Here is a 26,655-nt window from a genome sequence, read left to right on the forward strand (position 1 = left end):
ACAGGGCTGGTCCCCCTTAGTGATTTTTATTCAGGTTTCATCTCTGTTTAGATTACAATTCTTGGATTCTTCTACACGTGTAACCATGTTTCTCCTATGTTATTCTCTTTGGCTTTGAACCATACTGTTTAATCTTTATTTATTAAAAATAATCCGTAAATACCAACCTTTGGTAAAGACTGATACTGACGTTTTTGAATTTTGGTTTATGAATGAGTGATTGCTTTCACTGGGCAAAGCATTTTTGATACAGATGATTTCAGTAGAATTCCAGGCTAGGGCTACAAATGTACCTGCATAAGCATGTTTGTGTAAACAGAACATTTACACAAATGTTTTGTGCTCTTTGCATCTGCTTTCTAGTCTGAGTATTCTTAGAAAGTTTTAGGTTAACGTTTACTTCCTTTGATTTTTTTTTTCCAGTCCATTTCTCCTTTTCCCATTTGTCTCTTCTCCTGATAAGAAAGAGGCAACTATAAAAGGGGGAAATAGAGTATAAACCACAAAAAGCCCTTGTGTTGTCACAAATTATTGTTATTACTATTACTTCATTGTATCTTTGTCTTATTTGTATCTTTTTGTTTCCTCTTACTAGGCTGTTGCAAATGAGTCTGGACTAAATTTTATATCAGTCAAGGGCCCTGAATTACTAAATATGGTAAGTTGTGTCATTTACCATTGTTTTAGATTAGGAAAAGTAACGGTCATTCAAATTACAGGGCACACTGTCCTTAGGTCTTTGAAACAGCGGTGGTGATTTTGGTCAGATCACTGCTGTTGGAGTGAACAGGTTGACCTCTGGGCTGCTGGACCACTTGGTGTGTGTTAATGCTTCCTTAATAAGTCTTTCAATCTCTGAACCTCAGTTTTCTCACCTGCAAAATGGAAATAATCAAAATAGTTAATATTTTACAGTGTTTAATCTCTGCCATGTGTTTGTCTAGCAGTTTCCACATACTGTTCTTCACCAGCCTGCGAGATATGAGTTACGGTTTCCTCTCGTTCACAGATGGGGACACTTCAGTTTGGAGGGGTGTGTAGCCTGGCCAGAGTCTGGCAGCTGGGAGCTAGTGGAGCTGGGGTTTGAATGTGGGTTGTCTGACACCTGATCTGCTTTCCTTGTCCAGTTGTTGTGTAGCTCACCTGAGTTAAGTATTAATAAATAAAAATACTGTGGGGCAAAGAAATCCCTAAAGTACTATATAGCAACTTCTTTCTGCATTTAAGCAGTTTCTACCTCAAATGTAAGAGAGTTTGCATTTCTTATTTCCTGTCCATCCCTATGGAAAGTAAAAATGCCATTCTGTAATATAGAAAGAGAAGAAATGAAAGCAGTATCATTTGTTTTAAAAAGCTTTTAAAATGTATCTGCTCTCCCATTTTTTGTATATTACTTTCCTCCTAAAATAAGGATTTATACTTAAGTATTTCCTGTGAGCTTTCTGTGCACCTCTTTACTTTTTCTGGCACTGAATTTTGGTTCTTTAGTGGAGGGGGAATTAGAAATGAGCCTTGAAAGGGTGGGGACTGGTGAGGGATGAGGCTGGAAAAGAAAGCTACAGCCAGACAGTGAAGGGCCTTCATACGAGGCTAGAACTGGATGTTACCTTCAGAATATCAGAGAGCTAACAGAGGCGTTAAAGCAAGAGTCTAACATTTTTTTTAAGAATGTAATATTTTTAAAAATTTTATTATGAAATATCTCAAGCATATAAGTTATACAAAGTAATATAATGAATGAGTATATGTCTCACCCAGCTTTTAAAAAAACCCAAAACTAATGTACCTGAAGCCCCTGCACCCTTCCCTAACCAGAGTCCCCATTCTCTCTCACATAGAGTTTGCCGTAATCCTGAATGTGGTGTTTATTAATTCTGTGTACTTCTTTCTATATTTACTATCTATGTGTTTATCCCTAAACAACATATAGTAGTATTTTGCTTATTTCAAAAATGTTTATGAGACAGTTGGAAATTTGAACACTTAGTGGATATTTGATATTAAGAAAATAACTTTTAAGTGTGATAATATTGTAGTTGTGTTAAAGTCATTGTCTTTTAGAGGTAGTGAAATATTTACAAATAAAATATAATGTCTGGGCTTTCCTTCAAAATAACAAAGAGAAAGAGAAGTGGATGGGGTAAAGATGAAGCAAAGGTGGGTCATGAATTGAGTCAATGATAATTGAGGCTGGGTGATGGGTGTATTTGGGGTTCAGTATACTATTATGTCTACTTTTGTTATATGTTTGGAACTCTTTTTATATACAATGAAACATAACCAAAAAACCCTACTTTATATAGATGATACATGATTTTTTTTTTTCCTGAGGAAGATTTGCCCTGAGCTAACATCTGTTGCCAGTCTTCCCCTATTTTGTATGTGGGCCACTGCCACAGCATGCCCACTGACAAATGGTGTAGGTCCGTTCCCGGATACTGAAGCCAGGTTGCTGAAGCAGAGCACGCCAAACTTAACCACTAAGCCACCAGGGCTGGCCCTAAATGTTTTTTGGTAACTTGGTTTTATTGTTATTTTTTCAGCATTATGTTTATAATATTTATCTTTGTTGATATGTTTACCTCTAGCTCATTAATTTTCTGTGTCGTATTCCATTGAATGAATATAACCACACTTTTAAAAATCAGATTTTTTCTTGATAGATGTTTAGGTTGAACATATATATACACAAATATATCTTTATGCATATTTGTGAGATATTTTCCCCCAAGGGTATACCCTCAGAAGTAGCATTGCTGTGTCTTACATAATATGTGTACTTTCAAAAATATTAAGTATTGCCAACTTTTTCCCTAAGTGGTTGTCATGGCATTATGCTTTCACCAGCAGTGAGGGAGAGTTCCCATTGTTAGGTTTTTGCCAATCTGATGAGTATGAAATGTTGTCTCATTCTGGTCTGATTTGTCTTCTAGGGGTAGATGTGGGAAGAGAATGACCCTGAGAGATTAGGTAATCTGACAGGGAAGGTAGACATCTTGAGGTTAGAACATGAGTTTGCTCCAGCACGTTTTAGCCGTTGGGAGATACGGAGCAGACAGTAAGAAATGTGAGTCTGGCGCTCGGAAGAGATTTGAGAGTCAGTGTCATCTAAACATCTAAACGGCAGCCCAGAGCTCGGGAAGGGACAGGCCTGCCTGGGTGAGTGTATTAAGTGAGCCTCTGACGCAGCCTTGGAAGACTCCAGCAATTAAAGAGCAAGGAAGGAAACGCTGGCAAAGGAGACTGGTCCAAAGGTGGAGGGTGCCCAGGACTTTCTAAGCCTGAAGACCAGGGGAAGATAATTTTGTCAGCCCTGTCAACGTAACCAAACAGCATAAAAGAAACTGAAACTGGGACTTTGGATTTCGTGATCAGAAGGTCATTAGTGACTTCAAGGAGAGTGCTTTCAGTTATTCCTTGCAAAACCCAGATCATAATGGTTGAAAACTGCGTAGTGAGTGAGGAATTAGAAAGAAGTATAGGATCCTTATTTGAAATATTTCTTAAAGGCCAAGATAGTTGGATTTTCTTGTTTGCTTATTTTCAATCATTGTTGACTTGGTTAAGATGAATTGATTTTAATCTAGCCTTTTGACACTTGAGGTTTACCTCCTCCTACATCAAATTTCCTTTCATGTAGTCATTTTGGTTTGCTATATCCAAAGTCCCTTTGCCAGCTAGAGTGATCGTTTTCTTCCCTCCCTGTTTGAAACTTTCTCTCTCCCAACCCACTGAGATCTTTTCTTCCAAAATATCCACTGAGTATTTTGGTTCAGCATCCCAAATATAATTTTTGCTGAATTAGATTTTTCAGGAAACTAGATCGGTCTACTATATATCTGTACACTATGCAGGATGTTATGAGCAAAGAAAAATTTGAAACTCTCATGACTTAGGCTTTCCAGAGACTTTATGGTATAATATAGTGACAGCACCTCAAACATTATAATAGTAGAAAGCGCTTGTAAGAGCAAATAAGAGAGAGTGCTGGGAAGAAAGGTGATTGGGGATCTATTAGAATGCAAGGACAGCTGTTTGGAGGGAGGTTTGAAAAGCAGTTTCCAGTAAGGAAAGCAGAATGAGCTGAAGTACAGGACAGGTGTGAGGGAAAGAAGGTTCTCTCCAAATGAGAAATAAAAATGCTGCTGTCACTGTCATCTGTGATGTATTCTATGCCTTAATTACTTTATTCTGGCCATGTAGTCATAAAGTAACATAAGAGGTATCTTATGATCTAATCGGCACTCTTAAGATGCTTTCAGATTCTGTCTTATTTAGCAGTTTTATTACGAAAAACCTGCTTTTCATAGTTAACTAGTTTGAAATTTTACAGGAACAGTTTCTCTTGGGCCCAGGTAAAAGTGAAACTGTATTTTTACATATAACTTCTTAGATTAAATAGCTCTAAATGTTATAGCTGCTTGTGAGTTGCTGTATTTCTTGACTGGTCTTAATGTTTTATGTTTTGATTTCGATTTTGATGTACAGTATGCCATTATGAAACCTATTAGAGCCCTGGCTGGCTCAGTTTGCCTCTTCTGGTGATATATGACAAAATAGCTCTTCCTTTAGCAAGATGACATGTGTAGAAATGACAGTAGAATAGTAAATTGTCTTGTTTGCATTTAAAATTACTGTTGAATTAATGAGAATAACTGCTGGGTATTTTATATGCATAAAGCTCAGGAAATCAATTCTAAAATACAATAGAGTTTGACCTAGAGAAGACCTTACATTCCATTTAAGTCTTCATGTCATAAATGAGGAAATTTATAAACTTAAATAGTAACCAATTTTTTTAAGTTGAACCACATACAGTGGGCTGTTTTCGTAGGTCAAAAATGGTTAAGTATCAGCAGTTGTATATGGTTCAACCTAATACTTTTTGGACTCTGACATATAAATGTCATTTAAAACTAGTTTTGCTATAATTTGGCCCGCACCCAAAGCTGCGCTGTCTCTGCGTTTTGTTTCCTTTCTGTGTATGTTTAGTACGTTGGTGAGAGTGAGCGTGCGGTGCGACAGGTGTTTCAGCGAGCCAAGAACTCAGCGCCCTGTGTGATCTTCTTTGATGAAGTGGACGCCTTATGCCCCCGAAGATCAGACCGAGAGGTAAGTGTCATAGGTTAGTGATTTAGGGATTTTTTTAAGCACCGTAAACCTTTTGTAAGTTCTTATGAAGTTGTATAAAGTTCAGGTGGTTCTTATGAAGTCATTCCTTGCAAACACTGAGACTCTTTAAGTGAAGAAACCTAGTAATTTGAAATAAGGGCTTGGGGATGACTGTTGTATTTTTGTTAGCCTCTGTACCTGTTTTTTCTTCTGTGTATTATTTTGGTTGCACATATCTGATTCACGCAAATGAGGAGTTAAGAATGGAAATGATAGTTTTGAATAGCCTACCTTGTAATCTTATGCTTCTCTTCAGTTGAACGGGTTCTTGAGACAGGAGAAAATGTAATTTAAGACATAATGCACTCAAAATAGGCTCAGGTAATCTACTTTAAGACTCAGCACCATTACCACCTGGGGAAGATACATAATTGGTCTGCATTGAATACCACTTGCATTGCTACACTGTGCACAGTTCTTGGAAATTTGAGTACAGCCACTGCCCAGAAAGTTGTTATCAGGAGTGCTGTTATGTAAGAGTTGGAAGCATAGCGACACGTAATGCTATAAAGAATGTATAACCTTTTTGAAGCAGACAGCAAAGACTATTATTTAATAAGTACATTTATTACAAGATGACTAAGAAGTGATTATGTTTCCTTTGTGATTTATTTTGAAATATTTATTCTGAGTGTGTGCTTTCAGGTTGTAAGACATTTATTAAATGCCTCATTTCACTTGAAATCTCCAGAAACATGCAAAAGTTACAAAAACAAATCCTGACTAATAGAAGTGTGATTCACATTGTAGCAATTGTTTCCTCTTCCAGTAGTCATCAAGAAGGTCCCTGTTACAGTCTTGTCTCTGATAGTGATGTCGTGGCCAGGGCAAAGATCCTTCCCAGGTTCCCCTGTCATATTCCAGAATCCAGTGTGGGCTCCAGAGCGAAACCCTCCCTTTGTATCCAGCTTGTTGGGGCGTGGGATGCTCTGCGTTACTCCTTTTTATTCCCTTCTCTTTTGCCGTGAATAGACCCTTCGTGTGTCGACAGCCCCTTTCCCAGGCTGGCAGCAGCTCTCTTTACCAGCTGGTGATGTAAGTTGGGAAGGGTTCTTCGAGGGAGGGCCCGTCCACTGCTGGCCCTCGGAGGAGTGTGCGGCCTTGAGAACTGCGTTTCTAACTTCCAGGTTCTCTCGCTTGGATATCTGCTACCACACATTTCTGTATTCTGATGGTGTGCGCACTGAAGGGCATTCTGGAAATATTTTCAATTAGAATGTATTCTGTTTCTCATTATACAAGTTAAACGTGAACACATACTTCTGAAAAATTCAAATAAATACAAGTATGAAGAGAGTGGAAGTCTTTCTTCCTATTCTCCTTATTACTCTTCTTGGAGGTTCCTGCTGCTAACTGTTCAGTGTTTACTGTTGGTCATTTTAGAACATTTTCCATAGGCTTAAAAACATATATGGCCTAGGCTTTTTGGTTACATAAATGTTGTCATTTTGTCTTGATGATTTTCCCACGTCCTTAACTTTATTTTTTTAACTATTGCGTAAATATTCCACAGTCTGGCTACAGAAGAATTTGTGTGATAATTCCCCGGTTTTACACATTTACATCATTTCCAGCTGTTTCTCCTACAAACAGAACTGTAGTAAACATTCTTATCCCGTTTTTTTGTGCAAATGTGGGGAGCATGTGAGGGTTTTAGAAGTATAATTTCAGGATAGATGTACACCTGTTGTATTTTGAAAGATAATACTAAATCATCCTTCACAAAAACTACCAGGTACTCACACCAACAGTGTGTAAATAACCATGTCCTGCACCCTTGTCAACAATAGATAATCCCCATATTTTTATTTTTCTCAATTTTATTGGCAAAACATGATATTAAATTTTAGTATTCATGTCCCTGATTGTCAGTGAAGTTGATGGTTTTCAGTGAATTTGTGTTTCATCTTCTATGAATTGCCTGATCATATGCTTTGACCCTTTTGCTATTAAAGTGTTTTTTCTTTTTTTTAAATTGATTTATAGGAGCTTTTTATGTGTGATGGAAATTAGTCCATTGTCTAGTTATATGTTAGGCTACTATTTTTCCCAATCTTATCCCCGTCTTTAATTTTTTTTAATTATATGCAGTGTTAGAATTGTAATAAAATCTATCAACCTTTTCCTATACTGATTCTGAGGTTTTTGTCTTGCTTAGGTAGGACAATGTTTGGGGTTTTTTTTTTACCCAATACTTCTTTATTTTGTTGAGTCTGGATTATAATTCTCTTAATCTTCTATTACTGTTATGTCTCCAGGAAATGATAATAAGGTGCACCAAATTTTTTTCTGGAGAAATCAGCAGTTAAACTCATTACCACATAAAATTTATGTTGAAGAATGGCAGTTAATGACAAAAAGAAACATAGCACCACTTTTCTCATTTCCTCCATTATGCATTTTAAAAATTTCTGTCTCCAAGTAATTTCTCTCTCTATTCCCCAACCTCCCTGAACCTTTCTCTTGGGTGTTGCCCTGGGGTAGCTATACTTCATACTATATGCTTCAAGGAAAAGAGAAGAGGCATCCAAGTTGAAAGATCTGGAACGTCTGATGTCCTGGGGTGTCTGATCTGACATTTAAAAGTCGAGTCTAGATTCACCCAAAGGGGAATTTATTGTGTCTGTTAGATCTTTGAATAACTCGGAGGTATAAGAGTTAGGAATCCGCTGGGCCTGAGATTGAGTGTCATGTCTACCCTATCTTGCTGTGAGGCCTTGGACAAATCACTTAACCTCTCTAAGCTTCAGTTTCCTCTTCTAAACTGTGGGTCATAACAGGATTCCTGGGGAAGCACGCCGTGCCTGGATATAGTGACTCCTCAGAAAATGATCATCGTTATCCCTTTTGACAAGAGCTTTCATTCAAGTTCGCAAATGTATTATTTTGTATGGAAAAGAAAATCAGTGATGTGTTTTTCTTTTTATTGGGAGCTGATGGTGCTGTATTAATTTCTTTTTAGACGGGGGCAAGTGTCCGGGTGGTAAATCAGCTGCTTACAGAGATGGATGGTCTAGAAACACGTCAGCAGGTTTTTATTATGGCAGCCACTAACAGGCCAGGTAAGAAAGAAGAGTATGAATCACATGAGTCTTAAAAACTTTCAGCATTTAAAAGTAATATAATTTATATACATCCTAGTAAAGGAAGATTAAGTTTGGGTAATCCCTTTGTGGTTCATAAGTTGAAATAAAACCTTAGAAAGCTTTTATGTGAGCGATAATAAAAAACTTAGTGTTGCTGCCTGGATTCCATGAGATGTTGTTCTGTGTTGGTGCTCAGGAAGTCGTCTTGTTGGCAGAGAACACTTGCCTTGTACACTTTTGACCACAAAAGTAATATCAGAATTTAGGTCCTATGATTTCTCTCAAGATTATAGGAAACAAGAACCAGACTGTTTTCACTGTGTCTGGAGGTTGAAGATAAGTTTTTAAGGATTTATACTGGAAGCATTTCCCTATACCTGCGCTTAACTGTTATTTAAAATTGTTTACAAGCTTCGGCACTCTGTGAGGGATTCAGAAAAAGGCTGAAAACTTCAAAAGCGCTGAAGATGGCGTTTACTTGGGATCCTAAATTCTCTTCATGTTGTTTAATGCTTTGCCATCCATATGAGCCACTCTAGCATAGCTGCTCCTGCGTCAACATTTATGTGAACTATGTCTGCCAGCAATGGTAGGGTCCTTTGATTGCTTTAAGTGGATTTCGCAGTTGTCAAGCTGATGTCGTTTTTCATTTGTCGTAAGTTACTATGGAAACTAAAACGTTCATGAATTATATACCATTTCATTTTAAAATGAAAAACTGAAAGTTGTTAATGGTTTATACTTTGAGTCCTGGCTGTAGCACTTCATATCTTAGTAACTGTTCTGTTTCCACCCCAACCGGTCTAACATCAGCTGAGGAGATGGTAATTCAGTTCTGGCACTAACCACCTGGAGTTAGTGTCAGATCTTGCAAGTGAAGGATCAGTCCTCTACAAGACTGCCCCCGCTTCAGATACCAGCCACACGTGGTGTCTCCAGGTCACCTGCACTTCTGACCAGCTTGCTACAAATTTGGGGATTCCCATGACTCCCTCAGATTCAGTATTCACCAGAATAACTAATAGAATGCAGGAAAGCACTATATTGAAAACTACAGTTAAAAGGATACACATAGGGCTGGGTCAGGGAGTGGGTGCGGAGCTTCCATGCCCTCTCCCCATGGAGTCAGGGCGCATCACCCTCTTGGCCCTTCATTGTGTTCATCAACCAGGAAGCTCCCTGGAGCTTAGAGTTTTTCTTGGAGTTTCATTATGTAGCCATGATTGATTGAGCCATTAGCCATGTCATAAACTCAGTCTCCAGCCCACCTCCCCTCCCCAGAGGTCTGGCTCCGCGTTCCAACCCTCTAATCACGTGGTTGGTCTTTCTGGTAACCAGCCTCATCCTGAAGATAGCTTGGGGCCAACCGTGGGTCATCTCAGTAGTGTAACAAAGACATTCCTGCAACTCAGAAAATTCCACGGATTTTTGAAGCCCTATATCAGGAACCAGGGGCAAAGACCAAACGTATTCTTTTTACTTTTGTGTGTTTCAGGTGTACAACATTATAATTTGACATCTGTATACACTGCAAGGTGATCACCCCCCAAAAGTCTAGTTACCATCCATCACCATACACCTGACTCCCTTCACCCACCCCCCCCGAACCCTTCCCCTCTGGTAACCATGATCTCTGTATCTATGAATTTGTTTTTGTTTTGTTTAAATTCCACATATGAGTGAAATCGTATGGAATTTGTCTGTCTTTCTCTTTTTGACTTGTTTCACCCTCAAGGTCCATTTTTTATTTATTTATTTTTAAAGATTTTATTTTTCCTTTTTCTCTCCAAAGCCCCCTGGTACTTAGTTGTATATATTTAGTTGTGGGTCCTTCTAGTTGTGGCATGTGGGATGCCGCCTCAGTATGGCTTGATGAGTGATGCCATGACTGTGTCCAGGATCCGAACCAGTGAAACCCTGGGCCACTGAACCAGAGCGCGCGAACCCAACCACTGGCCCGTGGGGCCGGCCTCCATTATTAATTTTTTGAGGAATTTCCAGCCTATTTTCCCTAGAGGCTGCACCAGTTTACAATTCTAGCAACAGTGTATAAGGGTTCCCTTTTCTCCACATCCTTGCCAACACTTGTTACTTGTTGTCTTTTTGATAACAGCTGTTCTAACAGGTGAGGTGATATCTCATTGTGGTTTTGGTTTGCATTTCCCTGGTGATTAGTGATGTTGAACGTATTTTCATGGGCTTGTTGACCATCTGTTTGTCTTCTTTGGAAAAATGTCTATTCAGATCCTCTGCCCGTTTTTTAATCGGGCTGTTTTGTTGTTGTTGTTGAGTTGTATGAGTTTTTTATATATTTTGGGTATTAACTCCGTATCAGACATACGATCTGCACGTATCTTCTCTCATTCAGTAGGTTGCCTTTTTGTTTTGGTGATGGTTCCCTCCTTGTGCAGAAGCTATTCAGCTTGATGTAGTCACATTTGTTTATTTTTGCTTTTGTTTCCCTTGCCTTTCAAGTCAGCCAAATGTAATCTTTATTATACCACATTAACCTTGGGCATATATTACTTCATCTTGCTAATCATCATTTCGTCATCTGTAAAATGAAGATAATAATGCCTAATGGGCAGGATTGTCACAAAAGTATCTACCACGGTGTGTGGCAAGTACCTGTTTAGTAAATAGTATCACTGTCATGAGTACTTTTGGTAATAGGAGCAATCATTAGGTCGTAAAATCACAGAGTCATCCTAGAAGAAACCTTGAAAGTCTCACCTTTGGGCAGAATCACATTCTACCTTTCCTAAGCAAATGCCGATCTCTAACAGATTTCAAGAAGACAGCCTTTGGGCTACTGTCATAACCTCTTCTATTTTGAACACACTCACCATTTTTCATATGTGTTTATTGTAAACACTTTTATCTTTTAGTTTAATCTCTTTAGAAAATAACAGGTCCTTCAGTGGCACTAGGTTTGGCTTAAATCCTCTCCCTCAGGCACCTTTCCTCTTGGGTCTTTTTTTCCCTGATCTCTTTAATTCTCCTTAGTTGTGATGAAGCCCAGACAGAATATGGTGGTTGATGTTGAGTTTAGCCAGCGACAGGAAACACAGATGCATTGTCACCTAGTGTGTTTTGTCCTTTCCAGTGTCCTTGAGTATCGTCTTCCTCTCACTGCACCTCAGCCATCCCTTTGCCCATTACAAGCCCCATTGCCTCGATGACCTACATACATTTGAAAATAGATGTTCTCGGGGCTGGCCTGGCAGCATAGTGGTTAAGTTTGTGTGCTCCACTTCAGCGGCTCAGGGTTCACAGGTTCAGATCCCAGGCAGAGACCTACACACTGCTCATCAAGCTGAGGCTGTGGCAGCGTCCCACATATAAAATAGAGGAAGACTGGCAGAGATATTAGCTCAGGGCCAATCGTCCTCATCAACAGGAAAGAATTTTTTTTTTGAGGAAGATTAGCCCTGAGCTAACTACTGCCAGTCCTCCTCGTTTTGCTGAGGAAGACTGGCCCTGAGCTAACATCCATGCCCGTCTTCCTCTACTTTATATGTGAGATGCCTCCCACAGCATGGCTTTTGCCAACAGGTGCCATGTCCACACCCAGGATCCTAACCGGAAAACCCCGGGCTGCCTAGAAGTGGAACGTGCGCACTTAACCGCTGTGCTCCCAGGCCTGCCCCTAAAAGAAAATTTTTTCAAATAAAAAAAGACAAGAAATAAGGACCAGTCCCGTGACTGAGTGGTTAAGTTCGCACGCTCTGCTTCAGTAGCCTGGGGTTTTGCCAGTTCGGACCCTGGGGGCAGACATGGCACTGCTCATCAGGCCGTGCTGAGGCGGCGTCCCACGTAGCACAACCAGAAGGACCCACAACTAGAATATACAACTGTACTGGGGGGCTTTGGGGAGAAGAAGAAGAAGAAGAAGGGAAAGAAAAAGGTTGACAACAGATGTTAGCTCAGGTACCAATCTTAAAAAAAAAAAAAAAGACAAGAAATAACAACTGTTGGTGAGGATGTGGAGAAATGGAGAAAAGGGAACTCTTGTGCACTGTTGATGGGAATGTAAATTGGTGCAGCCACTGTGGAAAACAGTATGGAGGTTCCTCAAAAAACTGAAAGTAGAACTACCACATCCAGAAATCCCTCTTCTAGGTATTTCTTCAAAGAAAACAGAAACACTAACTTAAAAAGATATATGCACCCTCATGTTTGTTGCAGCATTATTTGTAATAGCCAAGCTATGGAGACAACCTAAATGTCCGCTGACAGATAAATGGATAAAGAAAATGTGGTGTATATATTATTCAGCCATAAAAAAGAATCAAGTCCTGCCATTTGCGACAACATGGATGGACCTCGAGGGCATTATGCTAAGCGAAATAAGTCAGACAGAGAAAGGCAAATACTGTTATGATCTCACTTACATGTGGAATCTAAACAAAACAAAAAAACCAAGCTCATAGATACAGAGAACAGTTTGGTGGTTGCCAGAGGTGGGGGGTGGGCGAAATGGGTACAGGGCGTCCAAAGGTACAAACTTCCAGTTACAAAATAAATATGTCATGAGATGGTGTACATGATATACAGCATGGCAACTATAGTTGTTAATACTCTGTTGCATATTTGAAAGTTGCTAAGAGAGCAAATCTTAAAAGTTCTCATCAAAGAAAAAAAATTATGTATGGTGATAGATGTTAAGTAGACTTATTGTGGTGGTCATTTTGCAGTATATACACATATCAAATCATTATGTTGTATCTGAAACTATTATAGTGTTGTATATCAATTATACCTCAATAAAAAAATAATAGAAACACAAGAAAAAGAAAAGTTTTAAATTTTGGTAAAGTCCAGTTTATCCGTTTTTTTTTTAATCACATACACTTTTGATGTCATATCTAAGAAATCATTGCCTAACCCAAGGTCACAAAGATTAACTGCTATATTTTCTTCTGAGAGAGTTTTATACTTTTAGTGCTCACATTTAGGTCTTTGATCTATTTTGAGTTAATTTTTGTGAACGTTCTGAGGAAGGTGTCCAAATTCATCCTTTTGCACGTGGATGTCCACTTGTCTCAGAACTGTTTGTTGCCAGGACTAAGCTTTTCCCCCATTGAATTGTCTTGGCACTTTTGTTGAAAATTGCAGGTCCATTTGTAACAAAGTAAATGTTTTCCTAAAGTTGAAAGTTGCTCTCATTAGCTCTTAAATTTTAGCTTTTTTTAAATACTTGATAGAACAGTAGGTGCTTCTTGATCAACAGATCTAAGGGAGAATTCTTTTTCAGGCATCCTTCTTATTTGCAAGTAAACAGATTTTGTCTTTAAAGCTTGGGAATTGTTGGTGACTTTTTCATTGCAAATATAAGAATTGTTATCTTGAGTCTTCCACCTCAAGGTTTTGTCTCTGACGCAGTTAGATAGAGAACACGACTAGTTCGGAAGCTATAACGATAATCTGAGTGTAAGATGTTGGTTATTTGAACCAGGCAATAGCCATGGACATAGAAAGAATCTGGATGTATTGTGTCATAGAGTTGACAGGACTTGCTAATGGATTGGATATGGATTTAGAAGAGTGGAATCAAGCATGACTCCAGGTTTTAGGCCTAAGAAACTGGAAGGGTGAGTTGGCATTAAGCAAGATGGGAAAGGCAGTGATGGGGCTCTGTTTGATGAGGAGATGGGAAAACATGAGAGATTTATCTGTCAGGTTTAAGATGCCTGTTAGTCAAATGGAGGTGTTGGGTATGAGCCAGCCTCTCTCACTTCTTAGAGCTTCCATCCCTTGCACACTTCTCTCTAGTATTTAGGCTCTTCCACAATGCCAAAAAGCAGGTTAGTACATAGGAGTTCTAGACGGACAGTACTAGATTTTCTTTAAGAAATGATGTAATACGTAGAATTTTGTAGGAGCTTTGGTGGAGCGTAGTTTAAATTATCTAGTACTAAAATAAAGTGCTCAGGATGCTTTTTACTGTAAATAAAATAAGTAAATAATTTCTTAAAGTATGTAATACTAAATGTGGTATTTGTCAGTCAGAGATATTAAGTGATTATCAAAGTTGTGCACTAAGAATGCTTTCTAATTATAATCAGAATTGTTTACATCAGGCTTTATTTTTGGGCATGTGAATCTGGCTTTAAGATCTGTATTTGTATATTTAAGTTAGAAGTTGTTTCCATAGCCTGTCGCTGGTATAGACATAAATATATAGATCAATGGAAGATAATAAAATCCAAAAATATTCCCACACATATCTGGACAGCTGATTTTTTTATAAAGCACAAAGGCAATGCAGTGGAGAAAGGTTAGACTTTTCAAGAAATAGTACTGGGACAATCAGATATCCATATCCAAGAAAAATGTACTTTAATCCATACCTCTTACCACCTGCAAAAATTAACTCAAAAGGGACCAAAAAGACAACAGGAAAAATCAGTGAAACTAAGAGCTGGTTCTTTGAAAAGATAAGCAAAATTGACAAACCGTTAGCCAGACTCACTAAGAAAAAAAAAGAAAAAGCTCAAATAAAATCAGAAATGAAAGCGGACGAATTACAACAGATACCCCAGAAATACAAAGGATTATAAGAGAATACTATGAAAAACAATATGCCAACAAATTGGATAACCTAGGAGAAAGGGATAAACTCTTAAAATCATACAACTTCCCAAAACTGAATCAAGAAGAAATAGAAAATCTGAGTAGACCAATCACAAGTAAAGAGAGTAAAACAGTAATCTTAAAAAACTTCACAAAAAATGAAAGTCCAGGGGCTGACCCCGTGGCCGAGTGGTTAAGTTTGCGCGCTCTGCTGCAGGCGGCCCAGTGTTTCGTTGGTTCGAATCCTGGGCACGGACATGGCACTGCTCATCAAACCATGCTGAGGCAGCGTCCCACATGCCACAACTAGAAGGACCCACAACGAAGAATATACAACTACGTACTGGGGGGCTTTGGGGAGAAAAAGGAAAAAAATTAAAATCTTTAAATAAAAAAAAAAAAAAATGAAAGTCCAGGACCAGATGGCTTCTCGGGTGAATTCTACCAAACATTCAAAGAAAGTTTAATACCTATCCTTTTCAAACTCTTCAAGAATTTTGAAAAGGACAGGATGCTTCTTAACTCATTTTACAAGGCCACCATTACCCTGATACCAAAAAACAAGGAGAACACAAAGAAGTAGAATTAGAGACTAGTATCACTGATGAACATAGATGCAAAAATCCTCAACAAAATATTAGCAAATTGAATATAATACATTAAAACGATCATACACCATGATCAAGTGAGATTTATTCCAGGGATGCAGGGATGGTTCAACATCCACAAATCAATCAAGGTAAACACCACATTAACAAAATGAAGAAGAAGAATCACATGATCCTCTCAATAGATGCAGAGAAAGCATTGGACAAGATCCAACATCCATTTCTGGTAAAAACTGCCAATAAAATGAATATAGGAGGAAAGTACCTCAACATAATAAAGGCCATATGTGAGAAACCCACAGCCAACATCTTACTCAACTTTGAAAAACTGAAAGTTATTCCCCTAGGAACAGGAACCAGACGAGGATGCCTACTCTCACTGCTTTTATTCAGCATAGTATTGGAAGTCCTAGCCAGAGCAATTAGGCAAGAAAAAGAAAGAAAAGGGATCCAAATTGGAAGGGAAGACGTAAAACTGTCACTATTGGGGGATGACATGATTCTATACATAGAAACCTTAAAGAATCCACAAAAACCCTGTTAATGAGCAAATGCAGTAAAGTAGCAGAGTACAAAATCAACAAACAAAAATCAGTAGCATTTCTATATACTGACAATGAACTAGCAGAAAGAGAAATCAAGATTACAATCCCATTTACAGCTGCAACAACAACAACAGAATCTAGGAATAAATTTTTTTTTTTAAAGATTGCACCTGCTAACATCTGTTGCCGATCCTTTTTTTTCCCTCCTTTTCCCAAAAACCCCCAGTACATAGTTGTAAATTCTAGTTGTGAGTGCCTCTGGTTGTGCTGTGTGGGTCACCACCCCAGCATGGCTTGGCAAGCAGTACCATGTCCGCACCCACGATCCCAACCAGCAAAACCCTGGGCCGCCGAAGCGAAGCACGTGAACTCAGCCACGGGGCTGGCCCCTCTAGGAATAAATTTAACCAAGGAGGTGAACAACTTGTACGCTGAAAACTGTTAAGACGCTGAAAGAAATTGAAGAAGACACAAAGAAATGGAAAGCCATTCCATGCTCATGGATTGAAAGAAGTAACATAGATGAGATGTCTATTATCTAAAGCAATGTACAGGTTCAGTGAAATCTCTATCAGAATCCCAACAACATTTTTCATGGAAATAGAACAAAGAATCCTAAAATTTATGTGGAACAACAAAAGATCCTGAATAGCCAAAGCAATCCTGAGAAAAAAGAACAAAGCTGGAGGTATCACACTCCCTGATTTCAAAATATACTACAAAGCTATGGTAATCAAAACAGCATGGTACTGGCAGAAAAACACACAGATCAATGGAACAGAATTAAGAGTCCAGAAATAAACCTGCACGTCTATGGACAGCTAATTTTGGACAAAGCAGCCAAGAGCATACAATGGAGAAAGGAAAGTCTCTTCAATAAACGGTGTTGGGAAAACTGGACAGCCACATGCAAAAGAATGAAAATAGACCATTATCTTACACCATACACAAAAATTAACTTCAAATGGATTAAAGACTTAAAGGTAAGACCTGAAACCATGAAACTCCTGGAAGAAAACATAGACAGTACGCTCTTTGACGTTGGTCTTAGCAGTACCTTCTTGAATATCATGTCTCCTCAGGCAAGGGAAACAAAAGAAAAAATAGATAAATGGGTCTGCATCAAACTAAAAAGCTGCTGCATGGCAAAGGAAACCATGAACAAAACAAAAAGACAACCTACCAATTGGGAGAAAATATTTTCAAATTGTGTATTCGATAAGATATTAATATAATATCCAAAATATATAAAGAACTCATACAACTGATCAAAAAATAGGCAGAGGATATGAACAGACTTTTTCCAAAGAAGGTATACAGATGGCCAACAGGCACGTGAAAAGATATTCAGCATCACTAATTATCAGGGAAATGCAAATCAAAGCTACACTGAGATGTTATGTCACGCCCGTTAGAATGGCTGTTATTAAAAAGACAAAAAAATAACGAATGTTGGAGAGACTGGAGAAAAGGGAGCCCTCATATACTGCTGGTAGGAATATAAATTGGTGCAGAGACTATGAAGATCAGTATGGAGGTTCTTCAAAAATTAAAAATAGAAATACCATGTGATCCAGCTATTCCACTTCTGGGAATCTATACAAAGAACACGAAAACACTAATTTGAAAAGATATGTGCAACCCTATGTTTATTGCAGCATTATTCACAATAGCCAAGACTTAGAAGCAACCTAAGTGTCCATCAATGGATGAATGGACAAAGATGTGGTATATATATACAACGTACTACTATTCATCCATAAGAAAGATGAAATCTTGCCATTTGCAACAACATGGATGGACTTGAGAGAGTATTATGCTAAGGGAGGAAGGAAGATGGAGAAAGACAGTTACCCTATGCCTTCACTCATAGGCGGAAGATAAACACACACATAGATACGGAGAACAGATTGGTGGTTACCAGGGGGAAAGGGGCAGTGGGAGGTTGAAAGGGGTAAAGGAGCACAGGTGTGTGGTGACAGAGGCAACTAGACTTTTGGTGGTGAACATGATGCAGTCTATACAGAAATCGATAGAAATGATGTACACCTGAAATTTACATGTTGTAAGCCCCCGTAACCTCAATTTTAAAAAGCTAAGTCAAATGGATCAAAGACCAGTGAGGACTCAAAGCTATAAAACGACTTGAAGAAAACATGGGAGGAAATTTTTTCTACCTTGGATTAAGTAACGATTTCTTAGATATGACACCAAAAGCACAGTCTTTTAGAGCAAATGCATAAGTTGAACTGCTCTTCAAAAGATGCCACAAAGAGAATTCAAAGACAAACCACACACTGGGAGAAAATACTTGCAAAATATATATCTGATGAAGGATTTATACCCAGAATATATAATGAACTCTCAAAACTCAACAAGAACAACAAAAAACAAAAACAGGCAGAAGATTTGTACAGACACTTCACTATGGAAGGTATACAGGTGGCAAATATATGAAAAGGTGCTCAGTATCATTAGTCACTGGGGAAATGCAAATGAAAGCCACAGTGAGGTATCACCACAAACCTTAGAGTGACTGAAATTAGAAAGACTAAATATACCAAGTGTAGGCAAGGATACAGAGGAACTGGAGCTCTCATACGCTGCCAGTGGGGTGTACAGCTAGTTTGGAAAACAATTCGTTGGCTTTTAAAAGTTAAGCACACACCTACTGGGTGATATAGCCATACTACTTTGCATCCCACACCTAAGGGTTTACCAGAGCAAAATGAAAGCATATACAAAGACTTGTGCACGAGTGTTCATAGCAGCTTTACTGTAGTAGTCCAAAACTGGAAACAAACCAAATGTTTATCCACGGAAGAATGGAAAAACAAATGTGCAGCATATCCATGCGGTGGAATACTACTCAGCAATAAGAGAGAATTAAGTACTAATACATGTAACGACTTAGTTGAATCTCAGAATAATTATGTTGAATAAACATAAGTGGATAGAGTACATATTGTATGATTCCACTTATATAAAATTCTAGAAAATGCCAAGTAATCTATATTAACATAACAGATTAGTGGCTGCCTAGGGATAAAGGGGGTCCTCAATAATTTTGTAAAGTGTAAAGGGTTTCTGAGACAGGATGTTTGAGAACCTCCCCCCATGGTCAGATGGCCCTTAGACGGGCTAGTCACGCAGCGCTCTAGCATGACACTGCAAGTGCTACCCTTCCTTCTGCGGTGGGGAGCAGCCACTGAGAGGGCTGGGTGTGTGTTTGGGGAGATAGCCCTGGCGGCATTGTAGGGGGTCCCAGCGAGGGCAAGTGTAGAAGCAGGACTGGTTAGCAGGATGATACGTTTGGCCTTGACCGAGGGTCTGGGTAGTGGGAGGCGGACTCGATAGAGTTGATAGGACGTGTCTCTGGTCAGAGGGAAGGGAGAGACCTGCCTTGTGTCTGGGGCCAGGCAGCGGTCACTGTCTGAGAGAGAGAATCCTGGAGGAAGGCAGGTTTGGGGCAGGAAGGGAGGGCTGGACTTTCCACTTTCTGAAGGACATATTCTAATGAGCAGAAGCTTTTAATTTTAATAAAGTCTAATTTATCAATTTTGTTCTTTAAAAAAATATCCTCTTCCCATCTCTCATGTTAATTATATTTTTTAAAAGATTCTATTTGAAGGGGGTGGGGGAGAGGGCAAAAGGGATAAAGGGGCACATATGTATGGTGACAGATGAAAACTAGACTATTAGTGGTGAGCACAATGCAGTCCATATAGAAACTGATGTAATAAGGTACACCCCAAATTAGACAATGTTATAAGCCCATATGACCCCAGTAAAATAAATAAATGAGAATTCTATTTTATTTACTTAGACTTTTTTGTCCCTTCTGCTCTAGATATCCTTGACCCTGCGATCCTGCGCCCAGGCCGGCTGGATAAGACACTCTTTGTGGGTCTGCCGCCCCCAGCAGATCGCCTCGCCATCTTAAAAACGATCACAAAAGTGAGTTAAAGGAAATGGTATATTTTTGTGTTATGTTTCTCTCGTTTTAAAAACAGACAAGTAGTAATTTAGGATGCCTAGTCCCTTTCTTTTCTGTAGCTGTAAATATTTGCCCAGCCTGCATATCTCCGAAAGGAGAAGGTGAGCTGTTTTTGGTCATTGAAGAGGCCATCCGCTCTTTTTTATTTGCTTAAAATAAAAGGGATGGTTAGAGTTACATGCTCAACTGATGTGCTGGAGATGTCACTCTAATCACACTTTGTTTTTTTGATCTTTGTTACTTTAGAGGAATTGTCTTCAGAGCATATTTGAAATAGAACAGAAACTTTTGGAGATGGAAAGTAAATAGATACAGGCCCATTATAAATATCCAGAGAAAAATTGAATTTTAAAACCACAATTTTTAATTCTTTCCTCCATGTTGGTGTATGCCAACTTTTAAGATGCCTGTACAGTATTGACTTTGCTATTTTTATAAAAACAAGTAGTGCATACAAAATACAAAGAAGAAAACAAATCACCCTAAATTGTACTACCACAGAATAATCTGCATTAGCACTTAGCACAGGCATCTTTCCAAACTTCTTTATGCAGCGTGGGTGGTGGATGGGTGGGTGCTTGAGTGAATGAGGAGGAGGAAGAGGAATGAACTTAACACTATTTAAATAAAGTTAAATTTATTTGAAATTTAAAAGAGAACAAAGCTAAAGGAATTATTAAACTTCCAGTAAATGTTTCTTTTCCATAAAAGATATTCTTTCCCTAAAGAATCACTCTAAGGATTGAAACTTTTAAAAAAAGATTAATAAAGTTACTAAGCAGCTAAGTCATTCTTTTTTTCAAGTACACTTTTTTTGTGTGTATGTGTGCTTTTTCTCCCCGAATCCCCCCAGTAAATAGTTGTATATCTTAGTTGTGGGTCCTTCTAGTTGTGGCATGTGGGACGCTGCCTCAACGTGGCCTGACAAATCGTGCCATGTCCGCGCCCGGGATCCGAACCAACGAAACCCTGGGCCTCCGAAGCAGAGCGCAGGGACTTAACCACTCGGCCATGGGGCCAGCCCCTCAAGTACATTTTTCATTGTAGATGGCGTTGGTTTAATTTCCTCTCTGAAGTTTCGATCATTAGGATCTCTGTCTTTCCTTCCTTCCACTTCTCAGTTGTTTTCTATAGGTTTTTTCTTGTCCAGTGTCTTCACATTTTCATTCTGTTCTAGAGTCACATTCTTAGTTTCATGTTTAAATAGATACAGTACTCACAACCAGCACTTTGCCCACGGCTTTTATATGTTTTCTGGTCTATTGTGTTTTGTCTTTTGGTTGACTATATTTCATGAGGTTTGTTCTACTTATTAATAGTTTGTTTATTCAGCTCTATTCCCTGGGTTCTTTTCGTGATTAAGAATGTCTGCCTGTCGTCTTTAGACTTGAATGGCGTATTAGCCAGGAATGATTTTTCCTTGGTCGCACAGTCTTTCTTTCTGGTCTTTGTAGAAATTACAGCATCCTTTTTGGACATTGAGTATGTCTGTAAAGATGTCTGAGGCTAGTCTGATTGTTGTTTTCCCCTTGCTAGGTGACTGACTTTCTCTGCTTGGATCTCTGAAAAATCCTTTATCTTTGAAGTTTAATAACTGAACTAAGATATGTCACTGTCTGTTACCTTTTTTGTTATTGCTGGTGGTGGTGATAGTGTGGGTTTATTTTGAGTGGAGAGGAACTAAAATCTGGTGTAGCTTTTTATTCTGTGGATGCAATTCTGCCTTCATTCCAGGGAAAATTTTCTGTGTTGTATGTCTGAAGACTTTCTCTGATTCATTTATTGGATGTACTTCTCCAACGTCACCAATTATTCTTATATTAAATCTCCTGTGTCTTCCATATCTTTTTTCTAATTGCTTTAGTTTTTGTATTTTGTCTTTAATTTTTGCATTCACTGTGATTAACTTAGTCTTCTTTTTCTTTTTCCTTTTCTCCTTCCTCCCTCCCTTCCCATTGCGTTGCTTCTTTCTCTTCATCTGGATGGTTACTCCAACCCCACCTCCTCTTGATCCTAATATAGAGTGGATGCATTCTCCACCTGGACCCATCTTCCTACCCCTTACCCATTAGAATTTGACAGTCTGCTTAATTGCTTTTTATCTACATTTTTACAGCCTAGGGGTAGGAAAGGGAGCTAAACTGGTAGTAAGTTAACCCTCATGGGGAAGCCTGAGCTTATTCTCTTCTCAAAGATGCCCTATGAAGTGTCTTATACCTGGACCTGCTCTGTCTGCACAGAGCATATCTCATTGGTATGGGGTTGTGCCCCAGTGCTGCACAGCCCCTGGAGACTGGCGTATCTTGGCAGTTCTTCCTGATGCTGCCGAAATCCCTTGATGGTATGTCTGAGGGTTTGTCTTTAACTTTTCCTGGGGATATCTTGTCCTCAGGCTGCTTCTCTCCAGATTGGAGTATTAATGGATGTTCACAAGATTTGTCAACTTCTTTCCTCAATGCTGCTTCCCAGGAATGGGGGCCTAATTGCTAGCCACTCCAGAATTTTCTCTTTCTTTGGCACCCACTTTTCAACATTTACAACATGAACATTTACCCCTTTCTTTATTGGTTGCCACTAGTAAATTTTTAAACTTTGCCCTTTTTTTAGTATTTTCTTTCTATGTTGGCAAAGGAAGATTTTGTGGTCCTACATCACTGGGCCATCATTACTTAAAACTACATATAGCAGTGTTCATAACTATCTCCCAAAGGAGGGAGAACAGAAGGAGGGTGATCAGCTTTTTGGGTTAAAAAGACGCCACTGGCCGGCCCCATGGCCATGTGGTCGAGTTCGCATGCTCTGCATCGGCGGCCCAGGGTTTTGTCAGTTCAGATCCTGGGCACGGACATGGTACCACTCATCAGGCCATGCTGAGGCGGCATCCCACATGCCACAACTAGAAGGACCCACAACTAAAATATACAACTATGTACTGGGGGGGCCTTGGGGAGATGAAGAAGAAAAAAAAAGCATTTAATTAAAAAAAAACAAGACCCCACTGACAGCAGTATGGAAGTTAGCTCGGAGGAAGGTGAAACTAAAGGCTGTAAAGGTAAGCATGCTGGAACTAAGGCAGTATCAGGGGACTAGCAAAGAGGACATACATATGAGAACTGTTTAAAGGTACTAATTAACAGGGCGTTGGATTAACTGTAGAGTTGAGGGGTAAAGAAAAAGGAAGATGAATTCTCAGCTTGGACAGCTGAATATCCTCCAAGATACGGTTTTGGGAATGAGGAGGTGGTATTATTCGAGTTTCAAGTGCCTGGGCGTTATCCAGGCAGAGATGGCCAGCAGGAGGTAGGTTCTGTGGTGGAGAGTTCAGGAGAGTCCTCTGGCTCGGTTATAGTTTTGCCTGCCATCAGCACATAGCTGGTGGTCAAAGCCGTGAAAACACATTGCTTTAGTTCAGTGGCTCTCAACCTAGGGCCATTTTACCAACAACAGCCTACCCCACCCCTAACCCGCAGGCAGTGTCTGCGGACAGTTGTTTATCACCAGGCAGGGGAGTGATGGTGTTACTAAACATTCTGCATTGCACAAAATAGCCCCGCCACAAAGAGTTACCTGACCCCGTGTATCAATAATGCCAGAGTTAGGAAACCCTGCCATAGTTGTGTAGACTTGTTTCTTTGTACCAAGCATTTCTTTCCCTCTCGTCGGCTCTGTCATGAGGAACTATGAGAGTGAGATTTTGTTTGCTTTGGTTAATGTATGTGTGTGTACGTAGGTATACACAACACAGGCACATACGCGTGCATACAATCCTAATTTGTTTCTTTAAATTTCTTGTAGTTATGATGACATAATGATAATGCTTCTACACTTGCCCCTGGGATGTCCCTAATTAAAGGCAGAGATCGGAGTGATTCTCGTTTCTAGACATGCCTGACATGAGGTGTGTGGAGTTCAGGGCCTTAGAGATTCAGACCCGGAAGATTGGTTGGCTCATTCTTCCAGACATGTTTCATCCACTCCATAGTACTCAACACTGTGGAACCACTTTATGTCTTCCCTTCATCTGCAATTTTAGTGCTGTTTGCCGACATTCCTAGCCCTCAGACTCAGGGGTAAATGCTCAAAGTACCCCACTTCAAAGATAAAATTATTAAGAAAATAAGGTAGTAGAATATTAACCTAAAGGAATGATCTTTTGCACAGTCAACTAGTACTTATTGTAAACTAAATATGTCCCTGGTTGTGCATATCCTGTGGGGAAACGAAGAAACATCAGACATGACCTTTCCATACGGAACTTGTCTTCCAGATGAGAAGATAATACAATGTTTATAAAACAACAGCCAGCATGTTCACTGATTTCTGAGAAGGGGAGAAAAATGAAGACAACTGAATAGGCTGGAGACTTCAACTATGTAAAGAAATATAGAGAAAAAAGTCAAGAAGAAAATATACTCAAATATTAACAGTGCTTGCCTCTAGGAGATGGAATTACAGGTTATCTTTTCTGTTCCGTCAGTGCCCTCCAGCCAGGAACACGCCTGTAGTTGAACAGGTCGTTGAACAGTTGCCGTCTGCAGCGAGGGGGTGGGAGGTCTGCGGCCGCTCGGGAAGAGGATGCCGGAAGGACTCCAGCGATGTGTGTTCGTGGTAGAGTTGGAAAGAGTTTAGGGGGCTTTGCTCTGATCGCTTTCAAAAAGCAGGTGTAATTTTGTGATTGAAAGCTTCATAAATTTTATCCAGAAGGAAGGAAAGCTAGAGCAAGGCTCGAGCTGTGATTGGGAGAAGCAGCAGTCACTCGCTCACGTCAAACCAGATGGGGATGTGTCGGCATTTCTGTGGCTTAGACAGTGGTCATGTTTTGTCTGTGTTCGGACGTGAGTCTGCGGCGGGCGGTCTTGTTTTTGTGTTGGTCATCTGGTCACAGGGTGGCCTTGTCTGATCTCGATGTTCTGTGAACTGTTGATGCCAGCAGGAGAACACCCGCCCAGCTGGGAGTGTCCAGAATTCCCCAGCACCCCGGTGCCACCTGCTCGCATCAGACCTGCTGCTGTGTGTCAGGAGATGCTTTTCTCTGTCTCAGTTGCCTTATATTCCAGATTTTCTGTCGTGAACATATATGTATGTATATTTGGGGGGTTTTGTTGTGTTCTTTTAAGGAATAGTTGTCTGGCATAAATGTGGAGATTTAGGAGGAAGAGCCTAGAATTAGACAGAAAGGCCCTTTGGGCAGCTTCCATGCACAAAGTTGTGAATATGGAAAGGAAAAAAAAAAAGAAAAAGGCATTTTGATAGAAAAATCAATTTGACTTTAAGAGCAACTTTGTGTAGGATTGTGGTCATCCGGCTGTGCTGTAGGCAAAGAAGGGCCTTTGGCGATGAATCTCTCTGACCTTCAAGTCTGTCTGCGTTGGTCTGGGTGTGTCGCATTCTCTGGCGTGGAGTCTCTGCACAGACCTGCGTTGGAGGAGAGAGCCCCGGGCTGCTGACAGGTGTGCTGCTCTGTGCCTCTGAGGAGAGCCGCTGCTCGAGTGTCATGTCCCTGTCTTCCCTCTCCCCTCCGGAAGCCGTGACTGTTCCTGATCCAAGATCTTTGTTGATGGCTCACACTAAAGCTGGGTAGAGGGAGAGGAACCAGACTCTTTCATTTCAGGGGAGAGCCACTGGTCAGACCCCTGCCCCTGTACATTCTTTGTAAATCAGCTGAGAGTGGGAACCATTGGCATTTTAATGTTTACCCTTTCTGATTCAAAGTTTACTGGCTTTTTACTTTAGTTCCCCAGATTGTTTTGTATACGGTTTCCTCTTTTTCCAATTAACGCCTGAAATATTGTGGGGAGATTACAGTAAAATTCCTTACTCTTGTTCCTAAAAGTTTGAAGATATTTGTAGGTCAGGCAACTTCTCAGTATCTTTTGGAGTCCAAGTTTCTTAAAAGAAAAACAAGTGATGACAAACTACTTCTTTCTATATCCTATTTGGTGTTTCTGGTAATGATGTGGTAGCAAGAGGTGTATCACCAAAACCCCCTGGGATGACTGGAATGTTTTTTTCTTAACTTCCTTTTTTCCCCTGTAAATTCATTAAAACTTAACGAAAGCCGGAAAGATTATATGATGTCTGCCAAGTGCTTTGAGGTAATATATAGTCTTTAAAATAATGGTAAAAAGCCCACTAGGGGACCTAAAAGTTCCAATTTATTTTTTTAAATGTGTCCCGTAAGACTATAATATATATTAACTTCTCCCCTAGAAACACCATCTGTTAAATTTTCATGAGCTAAGAATAGCTGGTCTAATGATAGGTAATGTTTACTGAACAACTTACTGTGTTCCAGGTACTTTACATATACAATTATGCTTATTCCTTGCAACTGCCTTTTGAAATGTTTGAAATTAAGTATTTAAATATTCGAATGAATATTATTTCCATTTTACTGATGAGCAAACTATCTCACAAAAGCAGGATACAGAGGTGTGTGTTTCTTTGTATATGTTCAAAGACTGGCAAGAAATTGCAAAGTCACAATTACCGTGTTAGGGTGGTATGATAATGTTAATTTTCCTTTCTTTATTTTTTTCAAATCAACTGTGTGAATAAAAATTATTACTTGGAGCCTGCCTGGTGGCGCAGGGGTTAAAGTGCACACATTGTACTTTGATGGCCCAGGGTTTGCCAGTTTGAATCCTGGGCACGGACGTACCCACTGCTTA

At 39.6% G+C, this 26,655-nt stretch overlaps 1 protein-coding gene across 3 annotated transcripts in view; it reads left to right on the top strand.

Annotated features, from left to right (window-relative positions):
• NVL (nuclear VCP like) overlaps positions 1-26,655 on the top strand; it is a 90,600-nt gene that overhangs the window by 38,116 nt on the left and 25,829 nt on the right. For all 3 annotated transcript variants that reach the window (XM_005607990.4, XM_014738027.3, XM_023632795.2), the window contains 4 exons: positions 596-658; positions 4,993-5,112; positions 8,135-8,234; positions 19,838-19,944. In XM_005607990.4, coding sequence (XP_005608047.2) covers positions 596-658; positions 4,993-5,112; positions 8,135-8,234; positions 19,838-19,944 — 390 coding nt within the window. The remainder of the gene's footprint in view (positions 1-595; positions 659-4,992; positions 5,113-8,134; positions 8,235-19,837; positions 19,945-26,655) is intronic.

This window comes from Equus caballus, chromosome 30 (assembly GCF_041296265.1).
Source record: "Equus caballus isolate H_3958 breed thoroughbred chromosome 30, TB-T2T, whole genome shotgun sequence".
NCBI classification, from domain to species: Eukaryota; Metazoa; Chordata; class Mammalia; order Perissodactyla; family Equidae; genus Equus; species Equus caballus.